Raw genomic sequence first — 27,606 nt, forward strand, 5'->3', positions numbered from 1 at the left:
AGAGTACCATTTTGAGTGCTATAACTGTAATTGGAAGAAGAAGGTAGTCTCTTAAATAACAGGTAGGAGGTACCCTGGTTACCCTAATCGTCCTTTCTGAAATGGTTTCATATTAGCAGTGTTCCACTTAGTGTGGGTGTATGTGGTTTTACTTTTATGTCTTATAGAGAAACCTTGTGTAATAACAGGAAATCATTGAAATGTGTTTTTGCCATTTACACAGAAAAGTAGTGGTGGGCTTTAAATTTTTTAAATTAATTTTAAAGTTTTTGCTTCTAATAATTTATATTACCTGAAATAATTTGGAGGCAACAAAATCCAGCAGGAATCCGAGATTTGGGTACAATTTCTTCATTACTACTCAGTCATTGTACTAGGACTACTTCTTTTTTTTTAATTAAAAAAATTTTTATTGTAAAGATACTGTACAGAGGGGTTAGTTACATAAGTATAAGGTAATGAGTACATTTCCTATCAAGCATTGTTACCCCCTCCTTTGTTTTTCCCCTAATATTCCCTTCCCTTCCCACTTCCCCATCTCCTCTCTTCCAAGTTGTAAAGTTTGTTTTCAACTTAGTGTCTTGTATGCTTCATTGTTACAATGGGTCAACCTTTATCCTTGTTTCAGCATTTTGTTATTTCCCTTCCCCTCCCTAGGCCTACTTCTTCATGTCTTTTTTATCTTAGCACCAAGCTTTGTCCATCCTCCAGGCCCAAACCTTGTTTATATCTTAGTTCCTTCTCTATGGCTTAGCCTTGGGGGATCCTGGTTAATGGTCACCAGGCATGGGTGAGTCTTAAGTTACATCACCACTGGCTGCCCTGCCAGTAGTGAGGTCCCTCAGCCTTTCCAGTCCTCACTTTTTTCATTGTGTGCTGAAAACAATTGGTCTAAAGTATGTATAGTGACTCTAGTTTTAGCTCTGGACTTCTTGTGAAACACTTGGTGACGTTTCATGAATTTACATTTACTATGTGCTTTCTTATCTTTCTTCTTCTGCCCTCCTTCCCATTCTTTAAAATTCTTCTTTTCTTCCTCACCAAGGGAATGGCCATAGATGTATACAGACTCCATTCTAGTATCCTTGCTAGCACCTTGCCTGAAGATGGTTGTATTTGATGGTGGAGTTTATTTGTGTTTTTGTTGATTGTAGAATGTTTAAATGAAATGATGAAAACAACTTGGTATATTTAGATAGACTAATTTTTTCCCTTTGTCTTATAGGATTATAGATTTTATTATCTTTTAAATAGTTGTACAAAGAAGTTGCCATTCAATAAAGCAGTTTATGAATACAGTGCATCAATAAATGTCACCCTTTTCTTCATTTTCTTCCATTGTTCCCACTCCTCCCCATCCCTTATTTTTTTAATTTTGTAGTATATACATTAGATTTTATGACTGCATCTATCCCCTTCCTCTCTTCATTTGTCAACCCCTCCCCCCTTGATGAGTAGGGTGGGGATCAAAATAAACACCAGGAAATGGGTTCCCAGGCCTTTTTGAGAACCCATTTCCTGGTGTTTATTTTGGTGGGTTGTGAATTAGTCTAAGGGATTACACCATTTGAGTTCTTCCTTGAATCTATTATATTTTAGTTACTAAACTTATATACAATTGCATATCACCCCAAAGTATTTACTATATATTTATAAATAAATTATAAGTTCCACATATAAAAAATACACAATAGAGTTTTACTCATGCATTAAAAAGAATGATATTGCATCATTTGTAAAGAAATGGAATGACTGGAAAAAAAATCGCGGTAAATCAAGTAAATAAGGCCTAGAGAGACAAAGAATGCATGGGTATACTTTTGACTGAAGTAAACAAGGGTATAACAAAAAGTACTCATTCTGGCTCGGTGCTGGTGGTTTACACCTGTAATCCTAGCTCTACTTAGGCGGCTGTGCTCTGAGAATCATGGTTCAAAGCCAGCCCTGGCAGGAAAGTACTAGAGACTCTTACCTCCAATTAACCACCAAAAAGTCAGAAATATAACTATGGCTCAAGCGGTAGAGCGCACTAACCTTGAACAAAAAAACTCAGGGACTACACTGGGGTCCTGATTTCAAGCCCCAGGGCCAGCACACATACAGAAAAAAAATTCATTCTGTTTTTTGTAACTTTTTAAACAACTGTTTTCTGCTAGAACTTTATTTGTTCTGGAGAGACTGTACGCGTGCGCATGCGCCCATATTTATGGGCTCCTATTTTATGTATATGGAGTTTTCAGTAGATCCCTGGTTTATTTGAACAATCTCAATACCTGGCCTATCTACACCTAACTGACTAGCTTTATTTCTCATGAAAGGAAAAACAAAATAAGAATTTACATTTCAAGTCAATGGAGATAAATGCCAAATAGTAAATTAATGGTGATGTGTGTATGTGTGTGTATGAGAGAGAGAGAGACAGAGAGAGGGAGAGGGAGAGAGAGAGAGAGAGAGAGAGAGAGAGGGAGAGGGAGAGGGAGAGGGAGAGGGAGAAAGAGAAAGGGAGGGAGAGAAAGGGAGAAGAGAGAAAGGGAGAGAGAAGGAGAGGGAGGAGAGAGAGGGAGAGGGAGAGACAGAGAGAGAGAGAGAGAGAGAGAGAGAGAGAGAGAGAGAGAGAAGGGGGAGACAGAGAGAGAGAGAGAGAGAGAGAGAGAGAGAGAGAGAGAGAGAGAGAGAGAGAGCACGAGAGAAGCATTTGTGAGTGGGTGTGCTTTGAGACAGGATCTCATTTACTGGCCCAGAGCTGGTGATCCTTGTACTTCAACCTCCTGAATGCTGAAATTACATTGCCATTAGACCCAGCCTGAATGGTGACTTTGAAGTGACTGCTTAGGCCTGAGATATCCTTGATGATACCAGTGTTGTTTTAATTTAGCAAGGAGGCTTATTATTCCAATCTCAATTTATGTTTCTGTTGCTTTTTGATTTGTCTTTTAAAATTTACTTGAGCCTGGAATATGGCGAACAATCAATTTCTACTTGAATATTTAATCAGTTTTGCTTTTCTTTATGGGATCATGGAAATAGGAATTACTGGAAAGTGACTTATTTCAGCTGTTTTAAACTGCACCTATTCTTGTGTTCTTCCTTTTTTCCTATAACAGTTAACAAGTGGAAGTGTTTTCTTTGAGAAGCATAACAGAAAGGTTCTTTGACCATCCTCCCCAGTTCCAGCCTGTCTCACCCCAAAGAGCCCACCACGTGTGCCACTGGCAGTCATCTTTGTAGATGGATTTCTGTGCGCTCATTTTGTTTGTTTTCAGACTGGTACTGAATTCTGGGCTTAAGAGATCCTCTTGCCTCATCTTTTCCAGTAGTTGGGTCTATGAATGTGTGCCACCATGCCCATCTTCATTTATCTATATTAACCATATTGGCGGCAGAGACTTGGGATGTCATCTTTTCCCCCTTCCCAAAAATAGTATCACATTGTTTTTCTGTTTGGCAGTACATTTTGGAAAGCAGTTCTTTTTTTTTTCTAACCATCTTGATTTCATTCATTCCAGCTGCTGCGTAAGGTTTCACAGTGTCAGATGTATCAGTTTATTTAGCTTGTCCTCCTCCATCAATGGAGGACAGTGCCACAGGGAATCTGTCGGTATGCATTTGAGTATTTTTCTGGGGTGGATAAAGTAAGAAGAAATTCGTAATGGTAGACATATTCAAAATTGCAGTAGCCACTTATCATTGTGCCCTCCGAAGGGACTCTGGCACTTTGTACTCCCTCTTGGAAGGAAAGGGCACAAACAACTGGTACAAAAGTCAAAATAGACATTGCTGCTAATCTGCTGAGAGTGCCAATCTTGTTTTAATTTATATTGGTCTCAAACAATGAGGCGTACAACATTTGTTTGTATATATATGTTCTTCCTGTAATCTGCATAAAATTGTATCATTTATGAAGTCTTCAGCTTAACTTACACATACTCTGCAGGCTGAGATCTAGAAGGTCACAGTTGGAGGCCAGCCCAGGCAAAAAGTTAGCAAGAACTTATCTCAACAAACAAGTCAGACATAAGGGTTCATTCCTGTAATCTCAGAGTACAGTTGGCATAGGTAGGAGGATCATGGTCTGAGGCTGGCTCAGGCAGATCTGTGAGATCCTATCTGAAAATGACTAAACCAGCAAGGGCTGGCAGTGTGCCTTAAGTGCTTTCCTAGCAATCATAAGGCCTAGAGTTCAAACCCTAATATCACCAAAAATTTTATTATATATGAAAAGTTTTATAAATATTATTTAAATATACAATAAAGTTCATAAGTTTACATTTCAGTGAATTTCCATAAAGCAGATACAAGTCTAACCAGCATCAAACTAATTACTAAAATTATAGAAACCCCTGATTTTCCTTAGAGTTACTATACCTGCTCCATACCTTCTTATCATAACCATTACCATACTTATAACATTATAAATGCTTATCAAACATTAGATGACTAGAATCCCACAGCACATATACCCTCCTTTCTGTTTACTAACTTTTTGAATACATTTTAAGTAAAATAATTGCTTGAGGGCTTAAGTGCCTTGGCAGTGTTTATGTAGATCTAATACTTGCTTAATATTCCATCTGTAAGTTTTATGTTGATACCTACAATTTCTTTTCTCACCAAATATCAAAAGATAAGTATAAGAGATAAGGAACATTGTGTTGACACAACCCTTACCCAATTCCAAGAACACTCAGAGTAACCTTCCTCAAGGGACTTACTGGCTTGTTGACTGAAAGCTGTTGTTAATTGAACATCTTCCTTCCTCAGTTTGGGTGATTGAGGATTGACCCTATTCTCCTTAACAACTCTGTTGTACTTTATCAGAATTGGTAAAAATGTAAGTCGATTTCTTCCAAGACTTCTCTAGCTTGCTTTCTGTGCCCCGTGTGTGTGTGTGTGTGTGTGTGTGTGTGTGTGTGTGTGTGTGTGTGTGTGTGTGTGTGTGTGTGTGTGTGTGTGTGTGTGTGTGTGTGTGTGTGTGTGTGTGTGTGTGTGTGTGTGTGTGTGTGTGTGTGTGTGTGTGTGGCGTGGGTGGGAGTGTGTGGGGGTGGTAAAGGGGGTGATGGGGGGTGTTTTCTCCTTGTACTGTCTGTCTTATCCTTTCAGCCTCCTCTGCCTGCCTTATGAATGATATGAATGCTTCATTGACACAGAAGGGTGTTTTCTTTTTGACTTGTTTTTTGTCAAAATAAGTTTTTACTTGTTTCTTATGATTTTCTTACTAAAGGAGTATTTGTTTTTGCCTTCAGAATATTTTTAACAGATTTTTTTAAAAGAAAAATTTCTAGTGGTTTCTTGACATCACACATAAATAGAGACTTTTTTAAGCTAGAAAGATGAATAAGATCATGACTGGTGGGTGACATTTGGTTTAATTTAAGTTGGTAGTCTGCTTCCTTAAAGAGTTTAAAGTGGTTTACATGAAAGACACATGTTAATTCCATTGAGAACAAAAATAAAAGATTGTAAGACAAGAAGGAGATAATAACTATAATTTTTGTTTCTAGACTTGAATGTTAAATTTAGCTATCCTTTCTGTCCTTAGAGACAAGAAAGCAAGCAAGTGCATTCTCATTGGGAGAATAAAGAAATGTACCATTTCATCAGGAATATGAGATATGTTTATGTTACCAAGTTGTGAAAATTTTTATGTGGATCCTTTTGGGGTAACAGAAAAGTTTGTATTCTCTTAAACTTCAATTATAGAGAAAGTACTGATGTGTTCTTCAGAATACACTGTTCAAGATTTTAGTATTTGTATATAGAATTAAAAAAATTAACCAGCTCACAAATACTTTACTTAATGCTTGAAAAAATGAAATTGATGTGATTGTCTTGGGTGTGAAAATTATGGGAAGAGTAATGCATGAAGAGAGAGCACCTTTTTCAAAGTTCTGATAGAGAATGTGGTTAATTGCTTTCAGATTGCCAAACAATTTCAGTAATCGGGCCATAACTATTTTAACTGTTAAGTCATCCTTAGTTTTTGGCTAAGTGATCCTTTTCCTGTAGTGATTCATGTACAGACATGCAGTGATTGAAGTTAACATTTATTTATATTTTTATTGTACGTATTAGATTTTTAAAAATTTGTTGCTTATTTATTTTGGCATAGTCTTTGAAAAGGTATAAACTTTTCAGGTATATTTGTCTCAACTGACTTCTAAAAGTTACTCTTTAAAAATACTATAGTTGATTAGGGATCATAAAAATGAATTCTACCTTGGTTTAATTAATGTATCCTTAATTTTTTATAATTAAACATATATACTTATTTAAAAATTACAGTAAGATAAAAGTACATGAGTTAAGAAGTGAAAACTGTTCCTTCTCTGTTTCTCCCCACATTGGTAACCAATAAAAGCATTTTTGTTATATTGCTAATGTAACTTAGAACAAATGGGTATGGTGTGTGGTATGCATTCACATTGCCATTGATAATCTAAAGATCATGGTTGGTAAATGGAACTGTAGCTGCCATTCTCAGAAGCAAAACATTTCCAGTACCTTATAATCCTCTGTGTAGCTTTAATACAACTATTATCCATTAAGTTAGTATTTATTTTCTTGTTTTTCTTTAAAATTTTACCATCTATATATTAATCCCTAAACATTTCATATAGTTTGACTTTGTTGTTTTTGGAATAAGTGAGAAGTAAGCATACTCTGACATTGCCATTATTAGCTGAAGGCTTTCCAAGGTGCAAAGTCTCTAGGTGATCATTTGACTTTAGTTCTTAGAGACTGGTCATATCCTTTTCTGGGAAAGGTAGTTGGCAAGTTCATACACAAATGAATCCTGATAAAAAGGCCTCACCATAGTTGGGCATCTGGTAGGAGTCTGCAGATGTTGCTGTCCATTGGGAATATGTTTTCTGCTTCTGAATTCATCATGCCCTCCTTCCATATCTCAGGAGTAAGCAAAATAAAGAACTATGACAGATAAAATTAGTGTCATCAGCTGAGCTGGAAGTAGGATATCAAAGAGAAAACAGGAGCTATATTAGCACATGGTCAAGAAGCCAAGTGTAGATTAGAATTTGGTCCAGGTTTACCTCGTTATTGTGTTCTTGGCTCAGAAAGATGGTTTATTGAATAATAGGATTTTTGAGGACAGAGATTTCAGTCCAGAATCTTTCTCTTGAGTTGCCCTTCTCCAGTTTGGACTAACTTCCTTTAAGCATGGCTGTCTATCTGGGATGTATCTTCAGGATCATCTTTGAGATTCTCTTGACCTCTCGTCTATGTGGAATGTTTTGTTTTCTGTTTTTCAGATTTTCCCTTTTTGTTTACCTTTTAGTGGAGTCAGTTTTCCAGTATTTTAAAAAGTTTGCATGGGATATAATATTGATTGCATCTTGCATGTATTGATAATGGTTTAATAGTAACTATCTTGATACTGATACTTGATTGATAAGTCACTGGTTTGGAAATAGTTTTCTGTAGACATTTCCAGACATTGTTCTGTTTTCTTCTTGCTTTGGGGAGTTGAAAACCAATTGTTTGTTTAGTTGTTACTTATTTTATTTATTCTGCCTTGTTCCTGGGAGTTGAAGGTCCGTCCATCCATCCATCCATCCATCCATCCATCCATCCATCCATCCATCCATCCATCCATCCATTGGTTCATATTTACTACCTACCTACCTACCTACCTACTTACCTACCTACCTACCTACCTACCTACCTACCTACCTACCTACCTACCTACCTACCTACCTACTTACTTACTACTTACCTACACTGTCACACTGGGGATTGAATTTAGGGCTCTGCCCTTGCAGGGCACTTTTATCATTTGAGGAGCCATGCTTTCCACCCAACCCATTAATTTAATTTTTTTTTGTCAGTCTCAGCTCTTCAGTTCAGCTCAAGGCTGGTGCTCTACCATTTGAGCCACAGTACCACTCTGGCTTTTTTCTTTTTGTTTATGTGGTGCTGAGGAATCAAACCCAGGGCCTCATGCATGCAAGGCAAGCACTCTACCACTGAGCCACCTCCCCAGCCCTAATTTAATTTTTTGGTAAACATATTAGTGCTTTTATTCTCCGAATATTTCCTTCATTTTTCCAAAGAACATACTATTTTATTTCTTGCATGTAGTATTTATCTTCCTAAAAGCATAGTTTTCATTGGTTTTCCCTACTTCCCTGAGTAGTTTATTTCTTTCAAGTATATTTTTTTGTCTGTACTTTATTTTCTGATACCATATTCAAATGTTTTCTCAAGTGCCTGCTTTTCTGCTCATAATAAACAATGAGTAACTTAAGCTGAATTCGAAACTTATATGTAGTTGAGCCTTAAAATTTTGGGCTTCATTGTGGGTGATTTAAATGATTGTTTGGGAATCCTCCATTGTTTCTGTATTTTTCACCTTTTCTCATGACCTGGTTAGATCCCCAAAAGCATATTTCAGTTTCTTCATTCCTCAACAATGACAATGGTGGCTACCATGGCAGACTACGTATATATTGTTCAACAGATTTCTGTCCTTGCAGAAAGTAAGATTGCATAGCCCTGGCTAAAGTTCTGGATGGGCTTTCCAACCATCTACGACCCAGGTTTCTTTCTGTATGTGTGTGGTCATGTACTCCCACTTCTCAGAACAGGAAATTGTGACCTCAGTGTACATAACCCATCTTCTGCCTCCGCTCAAGAATAGGCCTCCATGTTTAGCTGAACTGGGGACGGGCAGCACTCTGAGGTATGGGGGCAAAGAGGGTCCAAGAATTGTCATATTTCTTAGTTTTCTACTCATTTTACTAAGCTCCATCTATCTCCACTTATGCCCATTGGTACCTGTGTTTCCAGTTCCTCAGTGCTGTCCTCTTCCTATGTGCATGTTGTCTTTTCAATATGCCAAGGTAGTCAGCACTTGGCCTGCTTTCTAACTATTAAAATATTGTTGCTTTTTTAATGGCTATTCATTAATACAGGATTGAAAAACTTTCACTATATTTATAGTAATGTTTTCTGAGAAAAATACTTGATTCAGAATCTACAAATGGTTTTATTTGGCTTTAAATATTTAGAATTCTTTTAAGACATTGTTTTTTATCAAGAGCAAATAAATGTGTGCAGTAATATATAACAATAAGCTAAATCACATTACAAGTAGGTGTAACACTCAATAATGTTCACATAAATAAAGATAGCAATGATAGTGATAGTAATGGGCTGTAACTTTGTCATTTTGGACAACTTGGGATCTCTTCTTTGTTGTCTCGCATTGGAATCTGATCTGTGAGATAGCACAGGTTTCTTTATTTCTAGTTGGGTTTGGTTAAAGGGGGACCTTTGGAGGAGATAAAAGATGGAGGGTATGTAATACTAGGAAGCCCTTTGTGGAGTAATCTTGGGACCACTGTGCCCCCATATAAACTTTTTTTTTTTTACTTAGAAATACATGTATTCTCATACACAAATACACAGATGTCTACATTTTTAAGAATTTCACTTAAGGCAAAAATAGGTCATGCTATCCATATGTTTCACTTCTTTTTAAAACTGAAAAACATCTTTCTATATCAGATAGTATGTGCTACTTTATCCTCTTGAATGCTTAGTATTACATAGTATGAAGTACTATAAGATATTGCTTCCTTCCCTTATTGATAGGCTTTATTATCTCCCTTGTTCACTATTACAAATTATATTTCAGTAAACATTCTTTTACCCATATATCTTTGTGCACTTCTGTATGTCTGTATGATAGATACCTTGTTATATAAATATGTACATGTCTATTTTGCATACATTACCTAATTGTTTACTTAAAAAAGCTGCTACTAATGTAAATTCTTAGTAGCCAAACAGAGAAGTAGGTACCTTTGTACCAATAGCCTTGCTAATGTTATGTAAGTGTTTTATTGTTCTAGCCAAGAAGAAGAAATGGGATTTTATTTAACTTTTTACTTGACTATTCATTGGTGAGCATATCTTACAAAGGATGATTTAGAGTTTTTCATTGGAAAATTTGCTGAATCAAGCATTTAGATATACTTGATATAATAGGCAACTACTAATTATACCTATGTATTTAAACATATAAATATAACAGCTATATATAAAATTCAGCAAAGTTTCCATTTTCCTACTTTTTTGATAAGACATGGATAATTTCCAGTGTTCTCAGTTGATGGAGAGAAATTCAAGAAGTATACTTTATAATGTAGTTGTTTGGGCTTATGGGTTCTTTAATGATCCTTTGTCTTATATATAAATGAATATTCTTAATTTCCATAGACTTTTATTACTCATTATTTACTTTTTGACCTTTAAAGTCTTGTCCCCAGTTCTGAACTCCATTGTTCCTTTTCTGAGAATGTCATTGGGTATAATTTTTTTTTTACTCTCCCTTGTTTCACTGTAGACCATGCTAGGAACTTGTATTTATACAAAAATCTTTCATTTCTTCCCTGTAACTTCTATAGATTTGAGCAGTATTTTACATTGAGGCTTTTGTTTGGATTAGATTAAAATTTTTATAAAGTTTCTGCTTTAGGAAACATTTGATATTATCAAGATTTTATATATATGTATGTATACATATGTATGTGTGTGTGTATATATATTTTTTCAGGTCCTTTGAACCTAAAATTTTATTTATTTATTTATTTATTTTTTTGATCCAGTTGTGGGCCTGAACTCTGGGCCTGGGCACTGTCCCTCAGCTCTTCACCTCAAGGCTAGCGCTCTACCACTTGAGCCACAGTGCCACTTCCGGCTTTTTTTTTTCTGCTTATGTGGTGCTGAGGAATCGAACCCAGGGCCTCATGCGTGCAAGGCAAGCGCTCTACCTCTGAGCCACCTTCCCAGCCCAAACCTGAAATTCATAAACACACTTCCTCACATAAAGTGCACATGAAGTCAGTATAACAGAATAAAGAGGTTAGGTTACTGGAAAGTTAGTTGGAATCATGATTTGGTTTTCTGACATGCTAGGTAAGGGCTCTGCTGCTGAGGTACATCTCCAGACCTGTAGGAGTTACATATGTAAATCCCGTGATCCATTGTAATGTGCTAGGTAGACATTAGGAGTTCAAAAAGGAACCTATATTCACAATTTCTGTGTTAGAGGCCTTAGGATGATTTTTCCTCCTAGCCTTGTTACTTTACATAGATGAAGTATACAGATTAAGCACTGTGGTATGATGATTGGTGTTGAGTATTCCAGTTGTTGAGACTGTTTGTCCTGGATCACATATCTCTCATTTGTGAGGTTTTTTTTGACAGTAAGTCCTAATGCATTGACTGTTTTAAAGTCCAAAGAAGACTGTTAACAAAAGCAATCTGTATATTGATTCAGTCTATTCTTACTATACACCAAGTCACTTTTATCCTAAAAAATGAATTGCATGCCTCAGTTTGTTTTCCTCCATAATAAAGGTAATCTTGTCCATCCTGACTTGGGTGTGTACAACTTTCTTTCAAGGGCTATACCTGTGGTTTCTTAATAGGTCTTAGGTGTATCTTAGTAATACCCAGTTCACTATGCCTTGCCATTTAAAATGTTCTCTTTGCTCCCCTTTCAATCATGGATCCTCTAAGATAGTGCCTTGTTAAATGCATCTCAGAGGAATTCATCTTCCCCTACATCTCACCCTAGTTGTGGAACCTCTGCAGGCATTGCACTGTATTAGTGACTTGCTCTCATTTGTGCATATATCTTCCCTATTAGTCTGTGAGAACAATGCTAGTTGTTAACACATGATTTATTATGTGAATAAAATAAGAAGAGTCCATGAAATAAGGTATGGTTGCATCCTATACAAGAGTTCATACTTTTCCTCAGTGGGTTCTATCAGCCCTTGTCAGAGAGTATCCTCCAACATAGTCAGGCTCCAAGAAAAACATAGGCATCTGAATGAGGAAGTGCAAGTAGGCGTGGTCTCAATTCTTGTACTCTTGTTTCGCCTGTTGTTTGGTATTGTACTCCAGACTGACAGTTGGGTTATTTCCGGTTTTTGACAGTTATGAATAATGTTACTATAAAAATTATATAGAGCTTTTTATGTGATAATAACTTTCATTCTCTGGGTAGTTAGTAGTGTGGCATTTCACGATTACGTGGTAAGCAGAGATGCACCATTTATGAAACCATCACACTCTTTTCCTGAGGTGCTATACACACTCTTTGTGTTCTTATCAGCACTGTGTGTGAGTTTTGGTGGCTGTACGTTCTTGCCAATGCTTGGTATTGTCAGTTTTTTGTTTTATTTTATAAATTGTTAACAATTCCAAATAAGTGTATAGCTAGTTTTTTTTTTTTTTTGGGGTCCGGTCGTGGTGCCTGAACTCTGGGCCTGGGTGCTGTCCCTCAGCTCTTCAGCTCAAGGCTAGTGCTCTACCACTTGAGCCACAGCGCCACTTCCGGCTTTTTTTCTTTTTGCTTATATGGTGCTGAGGAATCAAACCCAGGGCCTCAGGCATGCAAGGCAAGTGCTCTACCACTGAGCCACCTTCCTAGCCCCATGCTAGTTATTTTTTAATTTCTCTTTTTTTTACATTGATGCTGTCAAACTCAGCCTTGCTCATGACAAGTACTCTGTCCTCAGCCCCATGTGTAGCTAATTCCTAACCTGATTTGTTCATCAAACTTTTGAAACTTGGAAGAAGATACCGAAAATGGTTAGATTAGATGAAGAGATGGGGAGGGAACTCATAAGGGAGAAATGTAGAAAGCAGTATATTTGTGACAGTTTGACTGTGGATACAGCTCAATGATAGAGTATGTTCTTTTACCCAAGGTTCTTGGTTCAGTCCTTAGTACTACCAGTTAAGCAGACAAATAAATAAATAAATATGAACAAAATTGAATGCAGATTAATGAAAAGCTAAGTAATGTTTATTATATTTACTGTTACATCCTCTACTAACACAATGCGTAAGCACATAATAGGGAATCTCTTCGTGTGTTTTTTGAGTCAATAAAAATAAATGAGTGAAAGGGTGGGAAGGGATAGAGAAGTAGTTTCAGATTTGTCCTGAATAATCCCAGTGTAGTATATCCATGCAGTGTATCTTTGTATGTCAAGTAAGTGTTTAAATATATGCTTAAAAGTTACCTCAGTTCTCTGGTTTTCAGCCTTTCAGCAGGAGAAAGATAGCATGATGTGGTTAGTCAGAGAAGCAATAGAGCAAAAAGATCAGAAGCCACTAACTCTTTCTGTGTGTTTAGAGAGAAGCCATCTTAATGCTCCCGGGCCTCAGCTTTACAATTGTACAGTGAAGAGATTTCATTAGATGATAGCTGAGTTCTTGTAACTGTATATTTTATTTTCTTCTCACATCAAATTAGAAATTAGTAGATGAGGAAGACACACACCAAAGCCTTTGCCGGGGGATCTGGGGGAGGCTGTCATTTGTGGATACAGTGTAAAGTATAGTTCTGCAGGGATGGAAGAACAGGTATATAAATGAGCTGCTGAACATTGCTTGGCAGAAGAAAACAGCAGATATAAAAAGGTAGTTACAAGGTGTTTTACAGAGTAGAAAGAGTGCAGAATTTATTTTAGGGGGAAGGTGTAAAAAGAAATGGAAGTTGAGAATACTAAATTTAAGTTATGTTCCTGTCCCCTAATCTCCTGTTTAAAAAAGCTTTAAATTATACTGGGAGAAACTGCCTGTGGTACCTTTTAATACAAAGAAGTAGCCCTTAGCTTCAGAAGAAGGTGAAGTGGAGGATGTCTGGGACAACAGGCCTTTTGAGCCCCGGTATATGGGGGGTTTTGTTCTTCTGCTTCTACCACTTTTTAAAAATTCAGATCTATAGATCCTCAGAAAGTCAGTTCTTAATATATATGTGTTCTGTCTATATTTGAGGGAATTTTGTGTGTGTGCTGTCAAGAATTGGTAGAAATTTAAAAATATACTTGGTACTCAAACTTGATTCTGTGTTGGTAAGGGATTTGACCTATTGGTTATCTGATGTCTTTAAAAGCAATATTATATTTGAAATTTTTGTTTCTATTTCTATGATTTAAAAAAATACTTCAGAGGTCTTGATCTCTGTAACCTGTAAATGAATGAATTTCAAGACCATTATTGTTTTCCTGGTTGTAATATTTTCAATAATTTTATTATCCTGAGGTATAATATATTTTTTCCTTATTATAGTTTAGATCATAAAATCGAAATATTTTAGTGTTTATTTTAAACTGTATTTCCAACCATTTCTTTTAAACTATTTGCATTAGGTTTTAGTTGTGAGGATCCCCTAAAGAATCCTAGGAAAATAGTTCAGTAAAGCTAGGGAAGGTCTAACTTCTATTTATCCCTTTAGCTAATAATCAGTTTAAGACCAAGAGCCAAAAAATGTTATTTTTAGGGTTAATGCAAAGACTGAACAATTCTAGATATTTTAAATATTATATTTTAGAATCAAAGAATGAAGGGGGGGGGGGACAAATGCAGCAGTGGTACTCACTAGATCCTAATGCTGAAAATGAACTATATAACTTGGAAGGAACAGGAGGGAAAAACTGGGAAAGAGTGAGGAGAAGGGTTATTGTCCACAAAGAAATGTACTCTACCTGAATTATGTAACTAATCCCTCTGTATATTACCTATATAATAATAATATTAAAACTTATATTTTAGTCCACCCTGTCATTGCTCCTTGGCATCCTCACACTTAGGAAGCCATTCTCCAGTTCTGTGCCCATTGTTTCTACCTGTAGGCAGAAAAAAACAACCCTACAGAATATATTTTTACTATGTTTAATGGTAAATACTAATCAAGAAAAAAAAGACTTCTTACTAGACGACTTGTTTTCCATAGATCAGATTTTTCCTTAGTTGAGAGTATTGATTTGTTTTTGTATTGGGGGCTTGAGTTTAAGTATTCAAGCTTTTGCTCATAACTGGCACTACTACTTGCACTATACCTCCAGTTCCAGCTTTTTGCTGGTTAATTGGAGTTGAGTTTCTAAGATTTCTTTGAACTGAGATTCTCAGATCTAAGGCCTCTTAAGTAGGTTATAGGCTGAGACCATCAATTTCTAATTTGTTTTATTTTATTGTAAAGATGTTATCAGAGGGGTTATAGTTAAGTAAGGTAACAAGTACATTTCTACATTTTTACCCCCTCTCTTGTTTTCTACCACTTTACCTTCCCCTTGGCTTTTCTCCCGCTCCCGCAAGTTGTAAAGTTCATAGTGTCTTGTGATTATCACTGTTGCATTGATTTACCCTTTGTCCCACTATTTTGTTATTCCCCTACTCTTCCCCAAATCAGATAAATGTATATATGAGAGACAGGGTTCCAAAATACAAAAACAGTGACAACGGGGGATAAACCAAAGGGGGGAAAATGAAAGAAAAAAGAAACTCACACAATACATTAAAAACCAAAACAGAAACAACGGCGACAACAATAAACCCTTGTTTCCATATCAGTTTTTAACTTCCAATGTACTTGTAACTTGTTAGACTGGTAGAACGTGTTGGAGGGTCACTTCCATAAAATTTAGCTTTGTATCCTTTATTTGAGCCTTTTTAGTTGAGTTGTAGTTAAACATCATTATACATCACTGAGATGTGGAATTTGGGTTGTTAAAATGTATGGTACTCAAATTAATCTTTTTTATATCTTTCAGAATCATGATGTCATGGAAAGGGATTTATTTTATACTTACTCTGTTTGGAGGAAGCTTTTTTGGAAGTATTTTTATGCTGGGTCCTACCATACCTTTGATGTTTATAAACCCATCTTGGTACCGCTGGATCAGCAATCGCCTTGTAGCCACCTGGCTCACACTACCTGTGGTAAGTTATATGGTACACAGGTGCTTGTCCCAGGTATCCAGTTCATTTATTTTACCTTGTTAGAGTCAGATTAGAGTTGTAGAAGAAGTCCTTCATGTTATATAAAAAACATGTTAGACTTTACAGTGGAAAATAGAAAAGCTAGAGAGAAATAAAGATAGTTTGTCTTTAAAATACCTAATAAATTATTTGAACCATATTGAAAATGAAGAGCTTCTTTCTATATGTTTCATGAACTTCAAAAAATATTTCCTACATGGTAGTATACTTTATATATAGTAAAACATATAAATCTTTAAGGTATTGGGTGAAGATTTTTTATATCATTAATTTTATTTTGCATTTCAATTTTGTATTTCATAAAACAATAACAAGAGATTAATATAGTAAACTTTTCATGTTGATGTTGATTTCTTTCCAGTAATCACAGAATTTAGACACACACAAAATTTAGAAACCAAATGATTTCCTAAGTGGTTTCCTATCTGTCTAGATTAATGTAAGTAAGGTCCAAGTACATTCAAAATATGATGAAGGATCTTTTTAACCTGTTTTCCCCAGGCCACAGTCAATATGATGTGTGTAGTGAAGGAAGTACCATTCTAGACCTCTTATGAAGAGGTTGATTGGGGTCTATTTCCAGAAACTCTCATTCTACCTTGATAGACTACTGTTTTATAAGGGTTTCTATAATTTAAAAGTTAATTTTAAAAGTAAATCCTGAAGTGAGTGATTTTTACAAACTGCATTCATCCCTTGCTAAAAGTTATTTATGTTTTAAATTTTTTATTCAGATATATCTTTTATGAAATGTGATGCTTCTAAATTGTCCCTCCTCCAGATTTGCCCTCCTTGCTCTTTCCTCTAATTGCACTTAAAGCTGTCTGCTCCGCAGGCACAAAGAGAGGGGTGCTGGCATGGTGTTAGATAATAAATAACCACAGTACAGCTTCATATTTAAGTCAAATATAAGGAGAAGAATTAGAAAGGTTTGTTAACAAGATAACTTTGGGGTAACAATGATAGTAATAGCTGAGATTACTTGTGCGCATATGCACTAAGGAGGATGGTTTTGTTTCATTTGCCACTATTACACCCATTTTACAGAAGAGGAATTAGAAACTTGTGTAAGCAAATTATTTAATAAAAGTTGATATTAAATCCAGTCTGTCCAGTGGTAAAAGAGGTTTATATAATAGAATAAGGACCAGTGGAGTTTCATAAATGCTTCTAACGAAGAAAGTTTTAAGTTCATTCAAGCTGATCTGAGAAAATGGAAAAGAAAAAGGAGAAAGAAAACCCTGAGAAAATGTTAAGTAGTCACAAAATCAAGCTGAGCGAATCCTTCAGTTTAAGGAATTTATAGAATCAGAACTCCATAGGGAGGGTACAGAAAAACTTACTTAACATTTTAAATTAGTGAATATCTGTGTTGTTGAAAAAGTAAAACTGTGAAGATACCTTCTATCATGTTTTATTGTATACTTTTACATGGTGCTAGAAGAGTTTTCATTTTTAAGCACATTTTTAAAAAGGAATTTAATCTAAAATTTATATTTTTTCCATAAACTTTTTTAGGCAATAATATTCTTTCCCAAAAATAAATTAGAAATGATGCTTTTAAAAAGAAAAATCTTTGTGAAATAAAGCAGTCGTTTCTTTCGTTCTAAGTTTCTCATGTAAATGAAAATGATTTGGTTGGCAGGATTTCCTGTATGACAGTTTTTAAGGAACATGTTTGCTTTGTTAAATGATATGTAGTAGTAAAATCAGCAGTATTAGAAGTCTACCTAGTCCAACATGATTACCTAGTCCAACATGCCTGTGTGCACAGGAATTCTTTGTCCATCTGCAGAGTGACCATCCTATCTTTGAACATTTATATAATGGGCATGTCTTTGTTCATTTTGTTTTTGGATAGTTGTTTTTTGTGGCACTAGGGATCCAAGCCAGTACTCTACCAAGCCCTTATTTTTGGATAATATTACCAGGGTTAAATTCTGAATTATAAAAATTACTTAGAAAGCCATGTACTGGTTGGTAGTCATGTCTATAATTGTAGATACTCAGAAGGCTGAGATCTGAGAATCATAATTTGAAGCCAGGCTCTGTAGACAAATCCAATAGACTCTTATCTCCAGTAAACCAGCAAAGAGTCAGAACTAGAGGCATCATTCAAGGGGTAGAGCCAATCATGACTGAAAAGCTGAACAGAGCCCAATGCCTTGAGTTTAAGCCCCAGTACCAGCACAAACAAATTACTTGGAATTCAATTATTTAAATCAGGAGTAAGTAATTTAGAGATCATTTTCTAACTTCCTCAGACATAAGTCTTCACAGTCTGCTGATACTACTTAGCCCTAAAACAAAATAGATGTTCAATAAACAGGATGATGAATATAACAGATTGTTCCTTTTAACAAAGTAGGTGCTGAGTCTTTGGAGGAAGCCTAGAATTCTAAGGCCTTATATAGATAGCTAGAGACTGAGTTTAAACCAGAAAGCCAAAGCAAACCTGGAGAGGAATATCATGGAGTTGTTTTTAGGTTAGACTGAAGATTCATTGAAGTGCTGAATGAGAATAGTAGGCATGATGGCAAAACTGAATGTCTTTATTATGAGGGTGTGAAACACTTGGGCAAGTGGTAATACGTAAAGTATCTTAGAAAATGCTTCCATGTTTGTAATTCTAGGTGATACTTGGTAAAAGTTGTAGGAAAGTTATGCCGCTGGCTCACGCCTGTAATCCTAGCTACTCAGGAGGCTGAGATCTGAAGATTGAGCTTCAAAGCCAATCCAGGCAGGAAAGTCTGTGAGACTCTTATCTCCAATAAACCACTAGAGAAACCAGAAGTGGCACTGTGGCTCAAGTGGTAGAATGCTCACCTTGAACTAAAGAGCTGAGGGATAGTGCCCAGGCCCAGAGTTCAAACCCCATGACCACCAAAAAAAAAAAAGACCTAAAGCATCACAACATCTTGGAAGATTCATATTAGTTTCTTTTATGCTGTTCTATACTAGAAACAAAGCAAATCTATAACATATGAAAATATTTATCTTTGTTCTAGTCCTTAATCTGGATTATTTTGAATTCTGGATTCTTTATAGACATGATAATTTTACTTCTTGTAGTGCTATTTATTATTCTGCCTTTGTAGGTGCTATAAATAATGTTGACTAGATATATTTTGTCTGACATTAAAAATGATTATGGTGAACTTGATCTAGGCTGCTTAATAACTTCAAGTCACATTCTGATAGATATCAAGGGATAGAAAGTCATGTGATGTTCCTATTCAAATAGTCTTGGATATTTTTTACATTTTCTGTAATGAAGTGCAAAAAATGGTTTGGTATCGATTGGAGTTGCATTTTAGAAATTGTACATCTGGAGTTGGAGTTAAAGTTTGGGGTGTTTAAGCTTTTACAAATAACTCTTTTTAGTGGAACATGTAATAGTTAACTTCTTGCTTCTTCCAATTAAGCTAATGCATTCTGCATTTCAGTTCTTTAAAAATGTTGAAAAAAATCACATTTGGAAAATGGAGCAGAGTTAATCCAGATTGATATTACATAATGACTTCATACATACCCTCTGGGCCAAGGTGTAATTTACCAATATGCTTTTGTAGTTATGATCCTTTATGCTTAAAAGTAGTAAAAGATACTTGTGTTGTAGGTCAGAGTCTAGAAGTCTATGCCATCTTCTGCTCCAACTTTCTAGAGACATTTTTGGAATAGAAGTTATATAACTTAACAGGCCTGATTAGTAGAGTGCTTGTGTACATACTCATATATACTTGTATGCATTTTGAAGGGAGTTCCATGCGTATTAAGCTGTTGGTAGCACCCAGTCAAAATGCCCTCTTTTTTGGTAAGAAGAAGCAACTGCCATGACTTTAGAAAAGTACTTATTTTCTTGTTTTTTTTTTTTAATACTGAAAAAATTTTTATTATCAAGGTGATAGACATAGGGGTTACACTTATATAAGTAAGATAGAAGAAGTTTCTTCTTAAACTTGTTACCCCCTCCTTCATTTTTCTCTCACTTTCCCTCTCCCCAGTCTCCCCAAGTTGTACAGATCATTTCCAACATATCGTCTTGTGAGTGTCACTGTTGCATTGGTTCCCCCTTTGTCCTTTGTCTCGCCACTTTTTTTTTTGTTCTCTTTCCCTTCCCTAATTCTGATAAAGGTATATACAATATCCAGGGTACCAAAACCAAAATACAGTGACAACAGGGGATAAAACATACGGTGAAAAAAGATAGACAAGAAAAAAGAAATTATGTAGTATGTTAAGAACAACAATATCAAGGGAAAACCTCTCGTGTTCATGTCTTAGAGTTCTTTTCGCTTAGCATCATCTTATATGGTCATATGTACATATATTTGCTTGTAACTTTACAAAAACTTTAGAAAGCTTTACATATATATATTTGTTGTATACGATCTTTTTTTGATTGTCTTGTTGCATTCTGCATTGTTTGTATCTCCTGTATTGCTTTTCATACCTATAACTCATTTACTTTAACAGTTTATTTAGAAAGGTAACCATGATATGAACCTAAGAGAACTTGGTTTTTATATTCTAATAAATGATTTAAAAATAAAACAATTTTAAAAACACATTGAATTAATCAAGTATTCATATTGTCTGTTTTTTACTTTTAAGAACCCCAGCCTATAATATGCTTTGCTTCAAGTATTTCATATATATTATATTTATGGCTATTTGAAAAGTTAATGGAGCAAATTCAGCAAATATTTAAACATCTGCTGTGTGCCAAGCACTGTTGGAAGTAGTAGGATGGTAGCATTAGGGTAGACAAACAGTATCTTGGTCATCTATTAGTGAAATAAAACAGCTTTGGTTTTGATGGCAAAAGATAATTTGCAGAGAACATTTGTTTTTCTTTAGCACTGTTTTCACTGTTATATCTTTGACTATCTAGAAAAATCAGTGGTAGTCTTAACTATCTAGATCTTTAAAAAATTACATAGTATCTTGTATACTTTTTCCATTTTTGTCTTTTTAACTTAATATATCTTGAAGATTTCAAGGACAGTTAACATTTTTCTATTACAAAACTGTCACAGATTTAAATTAGTAGAACTTAAAAACATAAATAGTACTTCATAGGCTCATTCTTTTAATGTTTCCCTCTTTTATTATCAGAACAAGAATTATGAGAAAATATGCTTTTATATATTAGAAATCATAAGACATTAGAACATGATAAAATTGGTCTAGGAAAGGCATAACTTTAGTTTGCTGTTTGTTGTATTGTTTGTTTTTTAGGCATTGTTGGAGACCATATTTGGTGTAAAAGTGGTTATTACAGGTGATGCATTTGTCCCTGGAGAAAGAAGTGTAATTATCATGAACCATCGGACAAGAGTAGATTGGATGTTCCTGTGGAATTGTCTCACAAGATACAGCTACCTCAGGTTGGAGAAAATTTGCCTCAAAGCCAGTCTCAAAAGTGTTCCTGGATTTGGTAGGTTTTTCCACATATTATTTTATTGGTTTGCTGATTTTACATGTAATGTATACCACTCTAAAATTGTGTTAGTCCAGTTCTAAACAAGAAAACTGATCCAAGAGCACAAGGCCCTGAATTCAAGCCCCCAGTATTGACCAAAAACAAAATTATAAGTTACAATAGTGAACTCTATGTAACTGTTAAAAGCATTCTAATTTTTTCGTAGTAAACTAAAATATTTTGTTTCTTTTTTCTTAGTGATTTTGTTGTGATATTTTAATTTAGTTTTGAAGAAAACTAGTTTGTTAATTTTCTCTTTAAAAAGTGAATGCAGTTTTGAGGACCACAGTTTCAAAGAATATAAATTAATAGGTCAGTAACTTTATTGCATATCATGCTTGTGTGTTAGAATAGAACTTGATTTCTGATGATAAGGTATTTGAAATTACCTGGTCAGTACCTACTTATCTGATAAATATTAACTGAGCACCTCTTTAGTCTAGGCATTATACTAGGTGTTTGAAATTCCCTTCATCTGTAGATATTCCTTTTTTTGTCTTTAAATGGTTAGGAATACAACATTTTCATGTGTTAGAGGTCTAGAGGTATTTTGGCATCACATATTAAAATTAAATTGCTCCCTGCTAATGCAAAGTTGGAATAGGGAACAAATTATTTAACAAAATTTATGTCAGATCTCAGTTATTGACATATAGGTACAGGAAACATCCCTTGGACTCCTGACAGCCCTATCTGTTACATGTAGATTTCTGTGTTTTTTATGTGTAACATCTCTTATTTGAACTCTTTTCTTTCTAAACCATGTATTTATGGGTATACTGAAATGAGGTCTGAGTTGTGAGGGCACAGAGTGGGCATTGGATAACCTAGTATAAGGAGGTTTGTGGTTGCTTTACTTGGTCTGTGTGTTTGTTGCCTCCATGATTATAATTTTGTCTTTCTTTTTACCACTTTTCCAATATAATGGTCCACTTATATAACAAATCAGATTTATTACATGACAATTAACTTCCCTTTGAGTAACAATTCCCAGTGAACCAGCAGGAAGCTAAAAGTCATTTTATAATCTAGCCTCAGAATTCATGTAGCAGAAGTACAAATTGTCATGTCAAAAACGAGCTTTACAATGTAGGTGGGGGGGGAGGGTGGGGAAGGATGGGGTGTGGGGGGAGGGGAGAGGCTGGGAAGGGATGTGAAGGGTAAACAAAGGAGGAGGCTGCAATGCTTGGTAAGAAATGTATGCATTATCCTGCCCATGTAATTGTAACCCCTCTGTACAGTATGTTCACAAATAAAATAAAATAAAATAAAACAAAAAAAAACAAGAAAAAAAAAGAAAAAGAAAAAAAAGAAGAAGAAGAAAAGCATGTAGCATCATGCCTGCCATATGTCATTGCTGGAGTTAATAACAAGCAGTAATTCTAGAGAAAGATACACAAAGATCACCTTTTGATGGGAGAAGTGTCAAAAATCACAGTATTTTAAAAACTAGAGCAGTTTTTGAAAAGAGTAATTAAGGGGAAAAAAGAGAAGTCACATATTAAAGCTATAAGAATAATGTCTTGATTTATTCCTAATGCTATATGAAATGTAGTAACAAGATATTAAAAATAATATTATGGCAATGAGCTTGAAAGTATACATGAAAACAATATAGAAAAATACAACTGGCAATCTGACATTAACAATAAATGAAAAAGTGACATATTGTATTTTTCATGAAGAGATTGAGTCCATAATTAAAAGCTTTCTTACAAAGGACTTTTGGGGGACAATGATAGTTGCCTGATTTTCTTTACTGTTTCAAAAGTAATTGTCAAATGAATAAGCAGAGGAAATAAACTACATCTCACCTGTCTCTTCAGCATGACTAGAAGGCAAAGAATAGTACCATAAATTCCCAGAGGTAAATCCTCAGTCTCCTTTGCCCTTTTTACTTTTATAACTTGTTTTACCTAGAGTGAGGAATAAAGGCTTGAGTTAGATGGGGTATGGTTAAACTCAGATGTGCAAATAAGAGGAAACTGAACTAAAATGCCAAAATACTGAACTCAAATCAGGAGAAAGTAGCTCAAATAGAATAGCACAAGATACAGGGAAATGTTGATTTGAAAAGCAGTGAAAACTAATTAGTAGCCTCTGACAAGAATTGCATCCATGAGAGTCAGATATATTAAAGGAGGGACAGTTCTCCTTAGCAATGGACTCATAAAGAAAAAAATACAAAAAGGAATTTGAAGATATGGAGGAGGGACCTATAGGAATTAAAAAGAGACACAAGAAACAACTTTTACTCCTTCTCCTCCCCAAAGAAGTAAACTAACGAAAACTCAATAACCATAAAATAACTCTGTAACCATAAAGAAAACCTCTAAGTAGAGGGAAGATCTGGAAAAAGAAAATAACTATAACCCAACATTCTAAATGGAATTAAATATCAGCAAGCAAGCATTTTGAGATGTGAAAAAGAAAACTGAAAAATACAAAGAACGATAATGAAATATAATGGAAGTCACTTAAAGGAAAAAGATAGAACAACATTTTTAAACAGAAATACATGGAACCCAAGAAGTAAAGTAACATGCAATTTCATAGTATGTTGTAGGGAGAAAACAAAAAAAGAGAAATGAGAAAAAGAAAAAAAATCATGAGCAGAAATATACTTTGAATGGATGATGGTTAAAAGAAGTCTAGCTAGCACATACATCAGGTTGAATACCCTTTCATTTAGAAATCTAAAATTTTAAATGTTTGAAAAATCCAAAACTTTGAACACTAATATCATGCCACGAGGAAAATTCCACACCTGACTTCATGTGATGGGAACTGGCAAAATGCCACAAATTGTAAAAATTGTTTAAAATTATCTTTAGGCAATGTATGTATAAGGAACAAATGAATTTTGTGTTTAGACATGGGCCACATCTCCAGGGTATCTCATGTTTTATGCAAATGTTCCAAATTGCAAAAAGTCCCATGGAACCCCTTCCTGGTACCAAACATTGTGGACAAGGAATATTCAAGTCTGTTTTTTTGTTTTTTTTTAAAGTGAAAACAACCAAGCAAATACTTCAAAGACAATCCTTAAGGTACAACTCAAGAAAAACTTTCACCTCCACTTTAGTGTCCAGTGAGGGGTCCCACTTACCTGCTTCCTGGTGAAAATTTTAATAATAACCACTTAAGGTATCTGGGGGTGGTTCTAAACATATGCAGAATGTATTTTATGTTTTGGTGGTACTGATTCTTGGACCCAGCCTCACACTTACCCCTTGAGTCATGTCCTTAGCTAATTTGCTTTAGTTGTGTTTCACCTGAACCAACATGATTACAGTTCTCTTATTTACACTTTCCCAGTAGCTGGAATGATAGGTGTGTGCCACCATGTCCAACTGTAGGTCATACTAATTTGTTTCTCTGGCTTGGCTTTGCACTGTAGTCCTCCTGATCTTGACCTCCAGAGGCGGTAGAATTACAGGACTTAGCCATGACCATCTTGCAGAAATATTTCTCTAGGAAAATTTACTAAGATTTGGTAAGGGTAAAAAGGATCTGTGATATTTGAAAGCAGACAACTTCCTTTCTTTTTTTTCCTGTCAGCTCAGGCAGACAACACTACTCTAGACTGGAGCAGACCACAACACAGAGCTCTTACTCTCTCATTAGCTCTTAGATGGAAGGCTCTCTTCCTACAAATTCTCACTTGTCTTCTCTTGAAAACAGTGAATTTGAATACAGGCTGATGATTCTAAGAAAGCAAAGTAGACTAGAAGTCATTTGGTAAGATTAAAATCTGCATGTGAAAGATCAGTGAATCTAAAATGTAAGTAAAGTGCTAAATAAGTCCTGTCCACATTTAATATAGCAGTATGATTAAAGGCCACATTCTGCAGATATGAATTGGTTTGACTCAAATATAAATATAGAATGCTCCTTTCTCTTCCTAAAATTAACTTAGAGGCAAGCTTGTTTGGAACCAATAACTATTCTCCTTTCATTTCCACTATATAGTTTAATAGGCATTGCTTGTCCACATTTCATATATTTAGGAATATTTATTATAAATCTCTATAAACAAAACTGTAGATTCCTATTTGTGAGTCACAGTAAAATAAATCTAACTTTACTCAGTTTTAAAGTCTCTTCTCTTGTATGAATGGTTTTTACTCCTTTACCATGGTATATCTTAAATTATGGTTAAAAGAAAGAAGGATAGGTGGCGCTGTGGCTCAAGCTGGCCTGGAGCTGAAGAGCTGAGGGTCAGCGCCCAAGCCCAGAGTTCAAGCCCCACAACCGAGAAAAAAAGAAGAAAAAAAAAAGAAAGAAGGATGGCCAATAGACATGCTCAAGCTCCCTAGCCATAAAAGAAATGCAAATCAAAACAACATTGAGATACCAGCTCACCCCAGTTAGAATGGCTATAATCAAGAACTCTAATAACAACAGATGCTGGAGGGGATGTGGCCAGAAGGGAACCTTACTGAACTGTTAGTGGGAGTGTAAACTTGTTCAACCACTTTGGAAAGCAGTATGGAGGTTCCTCAAAAGACTCTACATAGAGCTCCCCTATGACCCAGCAATCCCACTTTTGGGCATTTACTCAAATGATCACAAATAAGACCATACTAAAGCTACCAGCACAACTATGTTTATTGCAGCATTATTTACCATAACTAAGATATGGAACCAACCCAGATGCCCCTCAGTAGATGAATGGATCAAGAAAATGTGGTATATATACACAATGGAATTCTATGCCTCCATCAGAAAGAATGACATTGCTCCATTTATTACAGAATGGAAAGACTTGGAAAAAATTATATTGTGAAGTAAGCCAGGCCCAAAGAAACATAGGTCCCATGGTTTCCCTTATTTGCAATAACTAGTATATATCTGAGACAAGCAGAAAAGGTCACATAAGTTGATGTTAGGTGAAATGAACCCCAAGATAAGTATTCAAATGTTTTTGCTTTCATGCAGTTGTTTCTAACATATTTAGAAGATGATTTCTTTGTTGCTTTGTATGTTCCTCCCCCACGGTATAACCCCTGCTTTCACTGTATCTGATGTTGGTATAATTTGTGGAGGGGAAGGGAAAAAAACAAATCATTTAAATAGGGATACAGGTGGATCCATTGCAACAATGAGATGTACAAGTCCTTATGTCGAAAAATGAACTTTACAACTTTGGTGGGAGGGGTAGGGGAGGGCAGGTGGGGGGGGGGAGATGGGAAGGGATGGGAAAGGGAGACAAAGGAGGAGGCTACAATGCTTGATAAGAAATGTACTCATTATCTTGCCCATGTAATTGTAACCCCTCTGTACAGTATTTTCACAATAAAAAAAAAGAAAATGTTAGTCAATTCCATTCAGTTTAGGTATAAGTTCAAGGGAAGGAAAGGGCAAAAGAGACTCTAATAATTTGTTATTTGCCACTTATGTTTCAAACTATTTGGAGAACTTTACATACATTCTCTTATTTAAACATCCCACCTGCATATCATAACATAATACTATTGTTAAAGAAAATGAAGCTCAAGAATGTTAAATGAACCTTATATATAGATATGACATAGAAATACTTTTGATACTAAATCTGTTTGGCTCCAGATTTAAGGCACAAGGAAGATTTAATTAAAAATAAAATATGCACTTTATGTTATACAAATTATACAGAACAGGTCCAGAACCAAGAGCTAGAGTTGTGTCAGTGAGTAATTTGGAGATGATCTCTTCCCTGTTGCAATGGCATTTAACCCCCAGAGCAAGCAATGTTGTTTCCATAGAATTCTTTTTTCCATCGGTTGTGGGGCTTGAACTCTGGGCCTGGGCACTGTCCCTCAGCTCTTCAGCTCAAGGCGAGTGCTCTATCACTTGACCCACAGCACCACTTCCTTCCATAGAAATTCTATGCATGTATAGACCCACAGGTTCATTTGTTACATCTAATTTATTTATTTTACAAAATGAGTTTAAAATGTGTACACCATTTTTCATAAAGATTCATTCATTTTATTTATTTATTTATTTTATTTTATTTTATTTATCTAGTAAGTTATCTTAAATACTATTCCATGATGATGCAGCTATAACTGCCTTACTGCAGATACACTTCGTTAGGAATGCATACAATATTTTTTTTAACCAAAAGTAGAAAATGTATTTTATTTTAAATTGTTATTATAAAGGTGATGTACAGCAGGGTTACTGCTGTCAGGTATTGAGTACATTTCTTTATCAACACTGTCACCCCTTCCCTCAATTTCTCCCAAATTCTTCTCTCCCATTCCTACCTACAAGTTGTATAATTCATTTTCACATAGTGTTTAGTGAGTACC

At 35.3% G+C, this 27,606-nt stretch overlaps 1 protein-coding gene across 3 annotated transcripts in view; it reads left to right on the forward strand.

The window, feature by feature from the left end:
- The window catches only part of Lclat1 (lysocardiolipin acyltransferase 1), a 153,295-nt gene that overhangs the window by 43,243 nt on the left and 82,446 nt on the right, over positions 1 to 27,606 (forward strand). For all 3 annotated transcript variants that reach the window (XM_070025313.1, XM_070025315.1, XM_070025312.1), the window contains exons 2-3: positions 15,594 to 15,762; positions 21,064 to 21,262. In XM_070025313.1, the coding sequence (XP_069881414.1) occupies positions 15,598 to 15,762; positions 21,064 to 21,262 (364 nt within the window). In that variant the 5' untranslated portion in view covers positions 15,594 to 15,597. The remainder of the gene's footprint in view (positions 1 to 15,593; positions 15,763 to 21,063; positions 21,263 to 27,606) is intronic.

The sequence above is a fragment of the Dipodomys merriami genome, unplaced genomic scaffold (genome assembly GCF_024711535.1).
Source record: "Dipodomys merriami isolate MVZ:Mamm:240054 unplaced genomic scaffold, mDipMer1.0.p SCAF_17, whole genome shotgun sequence".
Classification (NCBI taxonomy): domain Eukaryota; kingdom Metazoa; phylum Chordata; class Mammalia; order Rodentia; family Heteromyidae; genus Dipodomys; species Dipodomys merriami.